General features: G+C 36.9%; 2 protein-coding genes across 2 annotated transcripts in view; one reads left to right on the top strand and one right to left on the bottom strand.

The window, feature by feature from the left end:
* LOC123234900 overlaps nucleotides 1–18,048 on the top strand; it is a 45,031-nt gene that overhangs the window by 15,830 nt on the left and 11,153 nt on the right. Inside the window, exon 2 of the mRNA XM_044660911.1 lies at nucleotides 10,252–10,428. Within this exon, the coding sequence (XP_044516846.1) occupies nucleotides 10,252–10,428 (177 nt within the window). The remainder of the gene's footprint in view (nucleotides 1–10,251; nucleotides 10,429–18,048) is intronic.
* Nucleotides 9,364–10,111, bottom strand: LOC123234911 (charged multivesicular body protein 1b-2-like). Its single transcript, XM_044660920.1, has one exon. The coding sequence runs from the start codon at nucleotides 9,952–9,954 to the stop codon at nucleotides 9,364–9,366; it is 591 nt and encodes a 196-aa protein (XP_044516855.1). The 5' UTR covers nucleotides 9,955–10,111.

The raw sequence follows: 18,048 nt of genomic DNA, 5'->3' as shown, positions 1-18,048 counted from the left end.
ATTGACCAGTACTTTGTCTATTTTATCTGTTTTTTTCAAAATACCAGCTTCTAGTCTTATTTATTAATTCAATAGTTCTTTTACTTTTGATTTTATTAATTTCTCCCTTGATTTTTAGTATTTCTAATTTAGTTTTCCTCTGGGGATTTTTAATTTGCTTGCTTTCTAGTTTTTTAAGTTGCATGCCAAATTCATTAATCTCTGCCCTCCCTAGTTTGTTAATATATGCACTCAAGGATACAAATTTCCCCCTGATTACTGCCTTGGCTGCATCCCACAGAGTTTGGTAGGATGTCTCATCATTGTCATTCTCTTCAATGTAATTGTTGATTTTTTTCTATGATTTCTTCTTTGACTAATTGGTTTTGGAGAATTATATTATTTAATTTCCAATTAGTTTTTTATTTGTTTGTCCAGGTGCCCTTACTAATTATTATTTTTATTGCATTATGATCTGAGAAGGTTACATTTATTATTTCTGCTCCTTTGCATTTGTTTGCAGTGTTTCTCTGCCCTATTATATGGTCAATCTTTGTGAATGTACCATGTGCAGCTGAAAAGAAGGTGTATTCCTTTTTGTCCCTATTTATTTTTCTCCACATATCAATTAAATCTGATTTTTCTAGGACTTCATTCACCTCTCTTACCTCTTTCTTATTTATTTTTTGGTTTGATTTATCTAGATCTGAAAGAGGAATATTTAGATCTCCCACTATTATGCTTTTACTATCTATTTCCTTCTTGAGCTCTGCCAGTTTCTCCTTTATGAATTTGGATGCTATGCCACTTGGTGTGTACATATTGAGCAGTGTTATTTCCTCATTGTTTATACTGCCTTTAATCAGGATGTAATGACCTTCCCTGTCTTTTTTAATCATATCTATTTTTACTTTGGCTTTGTCAGAAATCACAATTGCCACTCCTGCCTTCTTTTTCTCATTTGACGCCCAAAAGATTTTGCTCAAGCCCTTAACTATAAACTTGTATATGTCCACTCACCTCATATGTGTTTTTTGTAGACAACATATGGTAGGATTTTGGTTTCTAATCCACTCTGCTATTTGCTTCCATTTTATGAGCGAGTTCATCCCATTCACATTCAGAGTTATAATTATCAGTTGTGCATTCCCTGACATTTTTGTATCCTCCCCTAGTCCTACCCCTTCTTCTTACACTATTTCTTTTTAAACCAGTGGTTTGCTTTAGGCCAGAATCCCTTATCCCCTCCCTTGATTAACTTCCCTTTCTACCCCCTCCCTTATTATTCCCCTCTTTTTATTTTTAAAGGCCTAATGAATTCCCTCCTCCTTCTTCTCCCCTCCCTTTTTTGACCTCCCTACTCCCCTACTCCCCTTGGTTTATCCCTTCTGACTTTCTCAGTAGGGTTAGATAGTTTTATATCCCAATGGATAATATAGCTACTCTTCCCTCTCCGGATTGATTACACTGAGAGTAAGGTTTAAATATTACCTCTTAATGCTCTCTTCCTCTCCTTCTTATAATAGTATTTGTCCCCTCCCCTTCCCATGCCCTCTTTGTGTGTAATAAAATATTCTATTTTTCTTATTCATTCAAGTTTCTCTTGTTGTCCCCTACTATTCACCCCCCTCTATCCTACCCCCCATATCATCTTAGATCATTTAGTATTCTACCCACTCCCTATGAATTATTCTTCTGATTACTATAATAGTGAATACTATAATAGTGAATAGAGTTCACTACAGAGAATTATACATAGCATTTCTCCACATAGGAATACAGATAATTTGATCTTATTGAAGCCCTTAAAGAGGCAAATTTAAAAATTATGAGTTTTCTTTCTTTCCCCTCTGTTTCTTATTTACCTTTTCATGTTTCTCTTGATTTTTGTGGTTGAATATCAAACTTTCCATTTAGTCCTGGTTTTTTCTGTGCAAATACTTGGAAATCTTCAGTTTTGTTGAATGCCCATACTTTCCCCTGGAAGTATATAGTCAGTTTTGATGGGTAGTTGATCCGTGGTTGAAGGCCCAGTTCTCTTGCCTTTCTGAATATCATATTCCAAGCCTTGCGATCTTTTAGCGTGGAGGCTGCCAGATCCTGTGTGATCCTGATTGGTGCTCCTTGATATTTGAATTGTCTCTTTCTGGCTTCTTGTAAGATTTTTTCTTTTACTTGGAAGCTCTTGAATTTGGCTATTATATTCCTGGGGGTTGTCTTTTCAGGGTCTAGTGTAGAGGGTGATCTATGGATCTTTTCAATGTCTATATTGTCCTCTTGTGGTAGAACTTCAGGACAATTTTGATGAATAATTTCTTTTAGTATGGAGTCCAAGTTTCTATTAATTTCTGGTTTTTCAGGAAGACCAATGATTCTGAGATTGTCTCTTCTAGATTGGTTTTCTTGGTCTGTCACTTTCTCATTGAGATATTTCATGTTTCCTTTTATTTTATCAGAATTTTCACTTTGTTTTATTTGTTCTTGCTGTTTTGAGAGATCATTAGCTTCTGATTGCTCAATTCTAGCCTTTAGGGACTGGTTTTCCTTTTCAGTCTGGTCATTTCTGGTGTTCAATTCGCTTATCAGTTCATTTGATTTCTGAGCCTCACTTTCCAATTGTGAAATTCTGCCTTTTAAACTGTTATTTTCTTGTCAGATCTCTTCCATCTTTCTCATCATCTCTGATTTGAACCCTTTAATAGCTTGTGGCCAATTTTCATTATTTTGGGAAGGTTTGGATATGATTAGTTGTTTGTTCTCCTCTGCTGTTTGCTCTGTTGTCTGGATTTTCTTTGTGTAAAAGTTGTCGAGTCTTACAGATTTCTTCTTAATGATCTTTCTTTTCTGGGGTTCCCGATTTTGGGTTGCCATTGTTAGCCCTTCCCCCTTCTCAGCTTTATCCTCACACTCAAGGTCTGTCTGTGCTCTCTAGGCTCCCGAGGTCTCAGGTCTCATTGTTCTCGGTGTCAAGTCTCCTGGTCGTCCCTGGTCTGCCCCTCTGCCCGAGGCTCCTTCAGCACTCTCAGGGTGCTGCTTCCACAGCCGTGCTCTCGTCTGCACAGGTTCCCCACTAGAGGTCCAAGCCTGCACTCGAGATCCTTGTCCGCGCCTAAGTCAATGCCTTTTCCCGCGCCAGCACTCGGGGTCTGTATTCAAAGTCCCTGTGTTTTTTTTAGCCTCTTGGGGTCCTAAATCTTGCTACTCTTAGGAACAGGCCCTGGAGCTGCCAATGAGTTAATGGGTGCCCCAAACCTGCTTTAACTCTTGTGCTTTGGCCTTGGCACTGTACGTAGTGTTGGGGTGGGGGAGGGGCTTTCTCCGCTCACGTTTTAGTGAGAGCTGTTTCTCCCCTTTATAGTGTGGAAATGCCCCGATTCCATGTACCTTCAATGCTGCATCCTGTTGTGGGGTCCCTTCATTCGTCTGGATTTGTTTTTATGTCCCCTTGAGGAGTCCTATATGCTTTGGTTAGGAGAGATGAAGCAGCTGGTCCTTACTCTGCCGCCATCTTAACCCAGAACTTCCTCCCCACTTAACTCTAAGTTGGGTGGGGTGACATTATTCCTGGTGGCTAGAGTCTAAACAATGAATGAAGGTGAGCTAATTCTATTTACACAATCCTCCCTGATGATTCTCAGGTGCCTAGTCACCCCAAATGATCATTTTACATAATCATATTGTACCTACAAAGGTCTTCTAACTATAATAGTTAGAGATAAGAGGGGAATAGAAGAGAGAGAAAGCAAAACCAATGTTTTGCTAGGCGCATTGACAAAACCTAATTGGGGGCAGTCCCCTATTGGCATAAAAATGTACACTCAAAGTAACTGTTCAGTCCCCATCAGTTTAATCAATTGTACCCCAGAGTTTGTTCTGGATCTCTTGATGCAATGTAGATTCTTCAGGCATCTTTCTAAAAACAGTTCATTCTCTGGATTAAGGAGTCAGCAAGCTTCTTTCCCTGAAAGTTTTTTTCTTGAACAAAAAATTAAATCTTGGATTTTACAAAAATACAATCCCCTCCCTGAAGAGGGTATTTAAAAAAGAAACACCCAGATCAGCTTCGGATACATGGTTGAGTTATAGGGGTGTATGAGTCAATTCAAAAGAAAAGACAAAAACATAAAAAGAAAAGCAGATAGAAAAAAATGAAACTTTGGGAGAAAGAAAAAAATTTAAATCAGAATTAAAATATCAAAACCTATGTATATAAAATTTCTGAATAAACAAAAACATAATTTCCATCTACTAGTCTGTAGGACAAAATGCAGTAATTTTGCAGTTATTCATTGGCAGCCAAGGCTACAGGAAGTTGCCATTCTATAAGAGAGAAAAGAGGACCAGATTTATGTGCAAGGGAAGTGTCTGTCATTTCCTGGTCTGATTCACCTTCACTCTCAGAGATATGGGTGAGCCAGGATGATGGCCAACCTTCGGTTCCTGACTGACAGTGTAGTTCAAAAAGTCCTACATCTTAATATATGTTAAGCCTCACAACTTAGAGTCTTACATTAAGTTCAAGTCCTTAGTATTGGCATAGAAATTCCTCAATCCCACTGGATTTGTATGGTCTTTTTGACTTTGTGCTCCTTGGCACTGTGCAGTTTTCTCATCAATCCCATTGGGATTGGTCGGTGGATCTCCATGACCTTGTGCCTTCTTAGCACTGTTTAGTGGCTCTTGTGCTCCCTTCTCCTGGAATCAGACAGAAACATTAATCACAGTCCTATAACATTTAACAGGTTCCCAAAGTCTAAAGCCTTGTGAGTAAGCATTAATATTACAGCAAATATATATATTAAACTTATATTACTGTAAAAAATAAAAAAGATTAATAGTGATTATATGTACTTTAAGTACAAGAAATGAGAAAAAGGAAAAAAAGTCAATTATTCTATTAAAATATAAAAAGGAAAAGCAATAAGAAAATTAAAAATAAATTCAGGGAAAAAATACAGTTTAATTCCAAAAACAGCATCCATTTGTCTATGAACTGCTATCTCCAATGCATGTAACAAGAAACAGTCAATCAGTGTCAATAGAAGATGGTCTCTTTACATGTGAGCAATGAATCCAAGAGTCCCTTTCTCTAATTTTTATAACTGTTGGAGTGGTTTTGCAACAGTCCTTCCCGGGAAGGCTGAGTTGCTCCAGTACGCTGGAAATTCTTTATATATACCTTGTCTCCTGGGTTCAGGTCATGAAGGTCTATTGGTCCTACTTGTACTACAGTTCCAGATTCATGGAGGTCATGCAGTTTGTTCTGCAATTCCTGTATATAGGAAACAATAGAAGTATCTCCTAATAGTGATGTATATGCAGGAGAAAAAGGCTTAGTCTGTATAGGGGGATGTCCAAAAAGCATCTCATATGGTGAGATGTGTAGATCTTCCCTGGGCCTGCTTCTAAGATAAAATAGAGGTAGAGGGAAAATTTCAGGCCATTTCAAATGTGTCTCAGTGCATAATTTGCCAATCATAGTTTTAAGTTCTCTGTCCATCTTTTCAACTTGGCCTGAGCTCTGGGGGTGATATGATACATGGAACTTGGGAGTTATCTCCAAACAGGAATTTATTTCAGATGAGACTGAATCAGTAAAGTGACTTCCCCTGTCTGAGTCAATCCGTGCAGGCAGGCCAAAAACAAGGAATGATTTCTTTTAAAAGCACCTTGGCGACAAAAACTGCTGTGGCTCGGGAAGTAGGAAATGCTTCCAGCCACTTGGTCAGTTGGTCCACTATGACTAGGCAGAATTTATATTGTCCAGCTTTTGGCATTGTTATGAAATCAATTTTGCAGGTGCTCAAAAGCCAGAGGACGCCCACCAAAAGCCTTGCCACGAAAGGCATGTTGGTTATATGCTTGGCGGGTAGGGCAAGCTGCACACACTTTAGAGGCTATAGTAGTTATGCCAGGAGCTATCCATACCCATTTAACAGAGTACACGGTGCCCTGGGTACCAAAATGACCATTTTTATGAATAGATTGACAAATTCTTACAAACTACGTTTCTCATGATTCAACAGGCTTCCAGTCCTTATGTGGTGAAGTAAGACAACGTAAACAGAAGCTTAAATAGGGAGATTGGGATTGGTACTTCCTCTTTCCTAGGAAGCAGCCAGGGTGAAGGCATGGTGAGGCATTTTAATTAGATCTTAGCAGACACATTTTTTTAAAAATTATCATTATGTCTGTTAATAAAACCCTAATATTTTAAAATATATTCTTCTATATCAACTTATTTGTAACAAGAGATATGATTTGTTTATCTCCATTACAGAGAGTCGGACTGGAAGTAAAGGTTTATGTAAAAGTAGAATTAGGCTAAAGATAGAAAAAACTTTCTAACCAATCTATCCAAAAGTGAAAATGTGCTGCCTCAACAGCTAGTAGGTTCTCCATCACTGGAAGTCTGCAAGCAGAGACTGGTTGATGATTTATTAGGGAAGCAGATAGAGTGCAGAACCTGGAGTCAAGACGACCCAAAGTTCAAATCTAGTCTCAGACACTAGCTGTGTGACCCTGGGCAAGTCATTTAACTTTTTTTCCCCTAGTTTTCTCATCTATAAAATGGCCAACCATTCCAATGCCTTTGCCAAGAAAACTCCAAATAGAGTCAGGAAGTCAGACACTTGAAACTATTGAACAACAGTTTCCCTTCACCTACATTTAGATTTGATGGCCTCTGAATTCTCTTCCAATTATATGATTTGGTGAGATTAGTAGTTATGTACAGTTATTTTCTTTTAAGTATGGAATTATTTAAGAGACAATTTTGTAAAACATTTGGTGGTGAGCAGTCATTCAAGTCTTGCTATGTTTCTCTGAATTTCTCATATCCAATAATATCCATGACAATCATAGGCCACAAATTTGTTTAGCCATCCCCTACAACAGTGGCCATCCAATTAGCTTCCAGTGTTTTGTTACCATTAAAAAAAGTACAATGATGAATATTTTTTTATATGTGGGACTTTCTTTGCAGTAAAGTCTATGTTTGGCAATAGGACTACAAAAACAAAAGGTATGAATAGTTTAGTGACTCATAATTGTAAATTTTTTTCCAGAATGGTTAGAATAATTTACAACAAATTAGCAGTATGTTAGTATGTCTGTCCTTCTACAGCATTATTTCTGTATTTTGTCATCTTTGCCAGTTTCCTGGGTGTATGGTAAAATCTCAAGGTTGTTTTAATTTGCTTGCTACTCTTCTGAGTAGTAAGTTAATAATGGTCTAAGTCACTCTTCAAAGCTAAAAATGCAGTGGTAATATTTAATCATAATAAAGGGAATCAAGAGACATTTTATTATTGATAAACACCAAATCGTATTTAAAATCTGATATCTAGATTGTTTTTGAGAGTGAAAAATATTCTTTTAATTTCATTGTCAACTGTTTTCCCTTCTTTTTGGAGGTGTGGAATATTGCCTGTGCTGTTAAACTTGCTTGGTTTTGTTGTGCTGCCTTTTTTTTTCTCTTTTTTGTTATAAGGGATGGGTGGGGCAGGAAGAAGAGGTGAGTATATTTGGAAATATGGCATAAACTATGGCAATAAACCTTTGAACAAATTAAAAAAAAACGAATCTTTTTATCCAAGCCAAAAGAACAAGTTAAATACTTCAACAAAGGAAAATAAGGAGAGTTTATACTTGATAGGTATTCTGATTTGTGATAATTCTCTTTGGCTTTCTAAAATATTACAATAGAAATGACTACATAAACCACTTTCATAGAGAGAGAAAAAAGCATCACTCTTTTAACAAAATGCAGGATATGCTCATGGACACAGAAATACTCCATTCACATACCACAAAATTTGGAAACATAGGAACCTAGTGCTTAACAAAATAACACAGTTAATTCTCATTGTATTTACTTCTTCAAATTTTTTTTTATTCAAACCCACTCATTCACAGTAATGAATGGGTAAGATCTAGCAAAAAGCTCTGATAATTGCACTTTGAATGCCTTTGTGACTTAGGATGGGGTGAATCATTACTCAAGAAAATCTTCTTAGTTGGAAAAAACCAAACCAAAACAAGAAAACATGGAAATCTTTTTTGGGGAAATATTTCTTTAGTCAGATAAACCCTTGCCCCTAATCACTGTACTCATTAAAACTATAGTTATATTGTTTTCATAAAATATTAGTAACTCACTGACTTGCCACCATTTTGTGACTCCTAAATTAAAACATAGCTACATGGTAAATTCCAATAATAAAACGTTATACCAGCCATTTTAAGGTGCTGAATGGACACTTGGGCAAAAAATTCTGTGACTTGATCCCCTTACATCCTTACCCAAAATACCCCCAAACCATTTCAGCTTCTACTTGACTAGTTGAGTGCTTATGTTGCTTATATGGTCAAACTTCAGATTTTTAGATCATTTGTAATTCCCAGTGAGTAATTAGGTGTTGTTTTAAGATATAGAGGACTAACAAATTTAATTTTGAGGATAGCACACTTAATTTCTTCATTCTCGAAATTCTTGCTTAAAATAAAACAAGTCAAATTTCCCCCCCAATTAATCCCTGGGAATGTACATGGTAAGAAGTTCATGTAAATTAACAGACTTAAAAAATATTGGCTAATAAAAATTCAACAGGAATAGTCCAGTTTCTTAATTTTATCATTTCATTGGAGAGAAGTATAGAAGTCCAGATATGGTTGGGAGTTAACAACCACAAGATCTTGTAAACAGCAAATGCGAATGTCTTAATTTTTCCTGTAAATGAAGCAGTGCCGCACTTTTTCTAGATGATTATTAAGATGATTATCCCATGAAAACTTTAAAGAACACACACACGAAATCAGAATATGGTGTGAAAATGGCTATGGTAATCTAAACTTAAAATATGAATACAGATTAAAGCATACCAACATTGTACACAATAGTGTTCATTCCAAAATGGAGAATGATATGTATTGGGCTAAATGACCAACTGAGAGAGATATTCCCTGGCCTATTCTATACCTGCTTTTTAAAAAATAGTATGTCAAGGCTTCAGAGAGAAAAAGAACACTGAATTTTAAATGTTTCAACTTAACTAGTAATTCTAAACAGGAATTGAAATATTTAGGTACTAGAATTTTGACTCAAAATTTAATGAAGATGTTTCAAATAGAATGAGTAAAAACTCATTTCAACCTAAGACACCTGTAAAAGCCATCTTTCACATTTCAATGTATAATGTTCAGAATTACAAAATACAGTAACAGTGCAAGCTCCCTTAACTTATCATATTTATAAAGAACTGCATCTTATTTTACCAAGAGTATTTGAACATTCAATATCTGTATCTATAGCTAGATAGATAAATACATGCACCCACAGGAGGTTTCAGCAGTATAGTGAACAGCAGTATCAAGTTCTTTGTGTTACACTTGGTCACGGAGGCGGGCAAGTCTCAGTGATAGTTCATCCTGTTCTGCTGCAGCAACACTTGTGCCAACAGAACCAGTCTGACCCTGTGGGAGCTCCATGTTGAGATCAAGGCCTGCTTCATCTGCCATTTCTTGAAGGAGCATATCTACTTGGTTTTGTGGAGTTGTTAGTACTGCAGTGCTGCTCACTGTGTCTTCCATTTGTTGTGTTTGAACATCTAATGTTTCAAAATGGTGTTCAAATTTGTCCATTAAGGCAGATATCTTCTCAAGGTTCATGCTGCTCAATGTAGCATCCATAGACTTCACCACACCCGCCATTGACTTAGTTACCCTGCCCATTGTCACAGCTGTCTGAACTCTAGCTGCTACCGCATCTACTCGAGCACTCATTCTCAGGAAATTAACTGCTTGGTTTTTCTGGCGGATTGCATTTTCAGCGTGTATTTGGGCCACTTCTGTATTGCCCTTTTGGATGGCCTTTTTAATCTTGTCCTTTTCAGCCATTTCTTCTTTATCACATTTTTTGGCATTCCTTTTAAGCTCTTTTGCAGCAAACTTTAGGTTAAAGAGATATTTTTCCATGTTCGACGTGGTCCTGCGGTTTCTCCCGGGGATGGAAGTGGGAATGGTGGTGGGGATGGGACACCAGCACTTGCCTAGAGCTGACTGCGACTCTCGATTGTTTGGGGAGCCCACTTCCGGTTTTGGGGCCGCAGGGGGTGGCGGGAGGAGTCCGGAGCTTCTTCACTCAACATTTTAATAGGGGGAAGGGAGAAATAAAGCTTTTTTTTTTTTTTTTTTTTGCAATGTAAATGATGTGAAAACGTCATTATCAAACAAATGTGACTTTTGTTTTCCCTCATCCTCTTTTAATTTTAGTGTGTTCCTCGATTATTGGCAAATAGACTGGGGTCCTTTTCAACATTCCCAGAAAGGAGCCCGTCTAGTGATGCCCAGCCAGAGGAACTCAGGAAGCCTATTGGTCGTTATCCGATTCCTTACAAAAAGGAACTCCCTTTTGATATAGTGGAGCTCATGGAAGAGATAGAAAAAAAGGTAAGTTTTAAAAACTCGGAAATAAATACAGCCTCATGAATTTCTAAAAATTAAACTTGTTCACACCAGGAATTGCTCATATTTCACGTTGCTTTCTCATAAAAATGTTTTCTTTTTTCAACCTCCAAATTTTTATGTTCAAGTTTTAAAAAAATTAACAGAATTTATTTCCAGGTATCTCAGACCCTCTCGCCTTTCCCCACGATCATAGAAGACATATCCAAAACAGATACATTGTCTTTTGTGTTTCCATTTTTCAGTTCATTCTCTGGAAGTGAACGATTTACAAGTTATTCTTCAAATATTAAATCTGTAGCTGTATATAATATTCTCTTGGCCCTGCTTGTTTCACTTCACTATCTCATGTAGTTCTTTTCAATTAAAAAAAATTAATCTGCTCATTGTTTCTTCTGGTGCAGTAGTATACTGTCACAATCACTTACCACAATTTGTTTAGCCATTCCCCAATTAATGGTCATCCCCTTGGTTTCCTATTCTTTGCCACCACAAAGAGAGCTACTATAAATATTTCTGGACTTAAAGGTTCTTTTCCTTTTTCCCTGGTATCTTTGGGAAATGGCCCCAGCAATGGTATTGTTGGGTCTAAGAGTATGCACAATTTTATACCATCTCTGGCGATGCCAAAGTGACCTCCAGAATGGTTGGATCAGTTCACAAGTTCTACCAACAGTATATTAGTGTCCTCACGTTTTTTACATCTACATTAAAATTTGGATACACAATTCATATGAATCAAAGGAACAGTTTGATCTGTGTAATTCTTATTTCATATACTATTTCTTTTTTTTTTTCTTTTTATATTTTTGAGGTATTTTTCCATGTTTACATATTTCATTTTCTTTCCTTCCCCTTTTACCTCCCCACTCCCCTGTCCAATAAGCACTTTCACTGGGTTATACAAATGCTATCACTTAACTTATTTCCATATTACTATTTCTTTTCTTCAGTAAGTTTTTTTAAAATTACATGTAAAAACAGTTTTTTGCATTCATTTTCTAACATTTTGAATTCCAAATTTTTCCCTTTCTCCCCTTCCCTCTCAGTTTGATGTTAGTTATAGAGAATACTTTTTAAAAAAATCACTTACATTATTATCTACTTTCTTGAATGTCTGAGTAGTACAAAATCATACCCAAAAAGAAGTGCAAAAAGATGTTTTCTAAGGTTGAAATCTGATGTTTTGTGATGGAGTACTGATTAACAAAGCATACTTCTCTTCTCTTCCCTGTTGGCAGTAGCAAACACTGTAGGCACATTTACTATGTAGATAGGTTGGCTTTCCTTACTGTTTTGCTTTGTTATAAGGAAGATTTCAGAAGAGATGAGACTATTTAAGGGGGAATAATTGGTATGTAAAACACATAATAAAAAAGGATGAAATGGAGTCAGAAGACCTGTATTAAAATCCCATATCAGATGATCCTGTTTCTGATATTAACTGTTATGATCTTGAGCAAATCACTTAACCCCACCCAGGCCTCAATTTCCTCATCTATGAAATGAGGAGTTTGATGTCTGAGATCCCTTCCAGCTCTAGATTTATGATCCAATAATGGCAGTGAAGGGAAGAATACTTGCAAAGGAGCCTGAAAGATGTGGGGGAAATGGAAAATAAGGGTTAAAACAGCCCTACCTGTTGTCAGGATCAAACAAGATAGTAAATTTAAAGTGCTTTGCAGTCCTACATAAATGCCAGCTAGGATGATTCTGATGATTTGTTTTATCTTACCCTTTCTAGGTTACTATTTTTTGGACTAGAGTTGGGTTTCATTGGTATAGGGAACTCAAGGTGAGGAAACTGACCCAAGGCCACTAGCTGGTGCAGGGGATAGAGTGCCGAGACTGGAAATGGGAAGAGTCATCTTTGTGAGTTCAGATCTGGTCTCAGATACTAAGTAGCCATGTGACCCTGGGCAAGTCACTTACTCCTGTTTGCTTCAGTTTCCTTATCTATAAATTGAGTTGGAAAAGGAAATGGCAAAGCATGCCAATATCTGCCCCAAAGGCTCCAGATGGTGTCTGAAACATGATTGAAATAGCTGAACAACTGCAGTGCAGCATGTGAAGATATTAAAATGTGGCCCAAGTGAGAGGAGAAGGGAGGTAAGAGAGTGTAGTGAGACGTCCCTGCTTTTGTGTTGTGGGGCAGGACTGACTGAGACACATGTTCATGTATATTTAGGCATGCAATGAAAACCTCCCCACTTAGCAGACTATTCTTTCCATTTTCTCTCAAGTATCATTTGGCTGACCTCATTATTATTTCTAATCCTCTTTTGCCCTTTATAGATGTTGGTACTGAAATGCCCAGTATGCCTGTGTGCCAGTCATCTACATGATTTTTAATGTATTGGGGGAAGTAGCTTTTATATCTCAGAGGGTAAACATATAGTTTTGTCCAATAGCAAAGAAAACAAATGAAGTCTTTCTTGATTTTAAAGGAAGATATTAGGGTAAGGCATGGACATTTCACTGACACAGCATCCCATACTGTTCTTATGATTTGGAGAAACCAAATTATCAATTATCAAATTACTGTTTTTGTCAAACAAACATATCATCTCAGTAGTACAAAAGTCCAATTAAGATATGTAAAAAAATGCAAAAGAATGTTTCACAGAGATATACTTTAGAGCATAAAAATGTACTATCAGCTATAAGACTTGATTTACCCAGGAAGATATACCTTTACCCAATACACCAAAAACTTGGAATTTGGATGGCGGTGATGAAGATTGTAAAAAAGGTTCCTACGACAAAGTAGAAGATTAGTAAAATAGTGACTCTTCATCTTGAAGTAACTTTGATTACCTTAGATCTTCATTTAATAACTCAAATAGACCTAAATGACCCTTGTTTGGGAAATGGCCCCCAAGTGAAGATGAATTTAAAGCTTTTTAGATAAAAAAGGATAGAATCTAATATATGAGAGTGCCAAAATGTTCAAAATAACTTGAAAAACAAATACTATAATTTCATCAAATGTTAATTAAAAAATTATTCTTCACTTGATAAACACCATCAAACATAAACATTTCCATGTACAGAAAAGGAAGATTGTACATGAAATTACAAATCAATTATTTATAATGTATACTTTAAAAAATAATGAATTCATTACAATAATTTAAAAGCTGTCCTTTTTGAAAGGCAAACATTTTGAAGAAGAGTTAAGTGAAAGTGAAGAAGCTGCATGGAAATAATTTTTAAAAGAGATGAAGTGTTTTTGGGAAAACAAGCCAGGAAATTATTTTTAAAATTGTCAATGATTTAAAAGTCTATAAAGTTATGGAATATAACACATCACCCAAGGTCTGTTTCTTGAATTCATACTTAGATTCTTCCTGGAAAATTTTGGTGCTATCAGTGATGAGCATGTAGAATACTTCAATCAAGAAATCACCACAATATATACTTGCTGACAAGTGTTATTATATAGTGAGGAGAGAGAGTCCACGGGCAAAATACTCTAGGAACTAATCACCCGAAACTATATTTTAGCTGAATTCAACATGTTTTCTTTAATTAAAAAAAAAAAATCAAAAAGACGAAACTGATTCCTGTGAAATCATTGAGTGATAGACAGAATCCAAGGCCATATTTGAAATCACCACAAAAAATATATGGCACTACTATTTTTTTATGGGTATATGGCTATCACTCTTTTAATGTGTGAGTAGTAGAAATTTTTTCCTCCTAATGTTATTATCATTGAGGTTAAATGATTTTCTTAAGGTCTCATAGGTAATAAGGGGGAGACCTGGGTCATATATCCAGTGTCTACTGCCTGTTCTCTTATCAACAATGATCTAAAAGCTGCCTTGGTTGATACCTAAAATCAGTCCTCTGGACTTATTACGTATACAAATGAGATAATATTTGTAAAGTGTGAGCATACTCATTAAATGCTTATTTCCTTCCCCCTCCCTATAATTCCAGTCATCCTTTAAAAAATGTTCCCCAAAATAAATAATTTTTTTTTCCTTTCTGTCTTTCCAGTCCACTGAGGAAGAAAGCAAGCAAACTTTTTTCCCCATATAAGCATAGGCAAGCCCAACAAATTCCTATACTGGCTACTTTCAAATATATATTTTTGCCTATTTGTCTATCACCTCTCTGTCATGAAGTAGGCAGCTTTATCATTTAAAAAATAAGGCTTGCTGCGGGGGGGTGGGGGTGAAGGGGATAGGAGGAGCATGAATCAGGTAACCATGTTAAAAATGTATATTAATAAATGTTAAAAAAAAATAAGGCTTGTCAATGCCTTTTGTTTTTATGTTCATCATTTCTAAACACCACTTCTCTCTCCTAGTCTTCTTTGCAAACAAACAAAAAACGTAATGTAAAAACCTCCAGTATACTATACTTGACAACTTAGGCAGCATTCTGTTCTCATAGTCATTGGATCCAAGATAGAAGGGATATATTTCATAATGTGCTTTCTTAGCCTGTTACCGGTTTTTTATTTATGCAGAATAGGGTTTCCTTTTAGTGATGTTTTAATTTATGTTATTATTTTACATAAGAGGTTTGGTTTGTGTTTTTTTTCTTTTTTTAAACAGTTTTACATTCCTTTTGCAAATCAGATCAACAAGTATTTGAGACCTAATAGGACCTACCTGTTGTAAGAGGCACCAAGCTATTGGGTTTTGATATATATAATACACACACACACATTTTTTTTTACCCCTTACTTTCTGTCTTAGGATCAATACTAAGTATTGGTTCCAATGCGGAAGAGGAGTAAGGGCTGAACAATAGAGTCTAAGTGACTTGCCCAGGATCATACAGCTAGGAAGTTGTCTGATGCCAGATTTGAATTCAGGACCTCCTATCTCTGGGCCTGGCTCTCTACCACCTGCCTCATAGGTTCTGATTTTCTTGCTGATTGACACAACAGTGTGTTGATAACATCTTTTCTTTTTAAACTTGCCTTCCTAAGATATCTAACATTTTAAAGCAGTATCTTTTTTTGTTATTTAAGTTTTCATTTATTTTTCAATTAACATGTCTTAATAACTCTTAAGGGCAAGGGTTAGGCAAATGGGGTTAAGTGACTTGTCTAGGGTTGTATAGCTAGGAAGTATACCCACATAGCTATCCCTTAATAAATATTTATTCTCCTCACCCTGTCCCCATTTAAGAGAAAAAAGGAAAACAAAATCTTTATAATGAATATTCAGCCAAGAAAAACACATTTCTATCTTAGCAATGGACTAAAGATGTCTTAACATTTCCATGCTTACGTTAATTTTCTTTTCTGTCCCAACCAAGTAAGGCCCATATTTCTATGATAAGCATCCAGGTATGTTTCTTGCTTTCCTGAAAGTACAAACCAAGCAGTATTTTAGGACTGTGTGGTATAGTGTGATAAGCTCTGACTTTAGAATCAGGAGCTGGGTTCAAATCTTATGTTGTGTTGGCTGCTTTCATCTATGTTCTAGATTTCCGTGGAGGACTTTGTGCCCGTGGAAAAAATATGTGATCTTTGAGAGAAGCCATGTCAAGTTTAGAAGCATTTGTAAAGCACTTGCTGTGTATGCTAGGCACTATGCTAAGCATTGAGGAGATAAAGAAAGAAAAAAGACAATTCCTTTCCTCAAGGAGGTCACAGGCTAATGTGGGACGACATAATATGCAAGTGACCACACACAAACAAGCTAAAGTGCAGAGCATCACATCAGGATCAGGAAAGGCTGGAGAAGAGCAAGACATTGATGGGAAAAAAAGTTATCTGGAGGCATATGAGGCTACCAGGCCCTCAACTTGTCCTGGTTCTGCTCATCCAGATTGTCCAGCTCTTGTTGGCCTCAATTTCTTCATTTGTAACATGATTTAGAGAAGGAAATGGCAAATCACTCTGGTATCTTCTGCTGTGAAAACTCCAAATGGGATCATGAAGTGCTGGATGTGACTGAAAATGACTGAACAACAGGATTCCTAAATGTGATTTTGAGTAATGCTTAATTTTCTCATCGTTCTGTGGAAGTAGATAAATAACAGTGATAACACAGCACAAAAATAATAAAGCCAAATTTCAAGTGATTTTATATGGTGCAGTTGTGACTTTTATCTCCAAATTCAAGATCTAACATGCCAGAAAGAAGATAGAAAGCAAAAAGTACACCTGAAGATAAAAACAACCAACAAAAAAAATCACATACACACATATAGGGGGACTTTGCCTCCCCAGCTAAAACACCATGTACTCAATAAACATTAATTGATTAGATTGTCATTTCTGTGACAAACCAATCAACCTGTCAATTTATTAAGTGGCTCCTATGTGCCTGGCATCATACTGAGTGCTAGGGAGATGAAGAAAGAGCAGTGATAGTCCCTGCCCTCAAGGAGCTTACATTCTAAGCATAGGTTGGTAGATACAAGATGCATATGGTGTAGATGGAGGTAATACCAACAGCTGGAGGGAGTAAGGAAGGCCTCTTCTATAAGGTTGCATCAGAGCTGAGTTCAGAGGGAAGAATGGGAATGTAAGAGAGAAAGGTGAGGAAGGAGAGCATTCTCCACATGGAGGACCACTGGGCAAAGGCAGGGAAGTAGGAGATGGAGAAATGGCAAGTAGGTCAGCAGGGTTGGACTGGTATACATGAAGGAAGGTATTGGCAAGAAGAGTAGAAATAGAGGGAAGGACCAGGCTGTGAAGGGCTTTTATATTTGACTGTAGGGGTAAGTGGCAGCCACTGGACACACTGGACAGTATTTGTGGAACACCGACAGGGTTATGGATGTGTGGGTGTGCACCTTGGCCTGGAGGCAAAGACCAATTAGAATGTTGTTGCAGAGGTCCAAAAGGGGTGACCTGGCCCAAGGGGATATATAGCAGAGGAAGAGAAACAAGATTTGGCCATTGATTAGAGATGTAGAATAAGTGAGTGGAGTGGATGTGACACCCAAGTTACTGCTAAGTAATTGGAGGAATGAGGGAATGGGCTCTGCGATGTGTTAAGTTCAAGATGCCTCTAGGACATCGAATTAAAAATGATCAGTAGAGTCTTAGTGATGTCAGATAGGGTTCAAGACTAGAGATATCTAGAAAAAAAATTAATCGTTGCACCCATGGGAGATAAAGAGATTAACCAAGTGAGAGAATATACCTGAGAATTCAACCTTCTCTGCATACATTTTAGGTTGAATTGAGCAGGAAGGTCCTGCAGCTTTCTCCTGTTGGATTTGGTTTTCTGTCCCCCTTGAAACACTTTATTTTTGATTGGTGTGGAAGGGTATTCACAGAGGAATCAATTTTTGCTGTTTCTAAGCTGCCACCTTGGCATTGTCCCTCGCTATATCGCAGTTCATTTATTTAGGCTTCACTTTATATCGCGGGTTTAAAAAAAATAAAATCTAATTCTGTATCAGAGTTTTCACTATATTGTGAGATTTTGCGGATGAATACCATACTGGACACAATAGAAATGCAGTATGCCACTACGGCTTGTGCAAGTTTGCTAACGTGAGATTGTACATGGCACACTATTGGCTGATGGAATGAAAGGCAACCAGTCAACCACAGTGCTGTGTTCTGTATCTTGGGCACTGATTGGCTTGGTGACTGTAGCATGTTTGCTCTCCTGCATTGTG

The sequence above is a fragment of the Gracilinanus agilis genome, chromosome 1, assembly GCF_016433145.1.
Source record: "Gracilinanus agilis isolate LMUSP501 chromosome 1, AgileGrace, whole genome shotgun sequence".
NCBI lineage: Eukaryota > Metazoa > Chordata > Mammalia > Didelphimorphia > Didelphidae > Gracilinanus > Gracilinanus agilis.
This window is presented reverse-complemented; position numbering and strand designations above follow the sequence as displayed.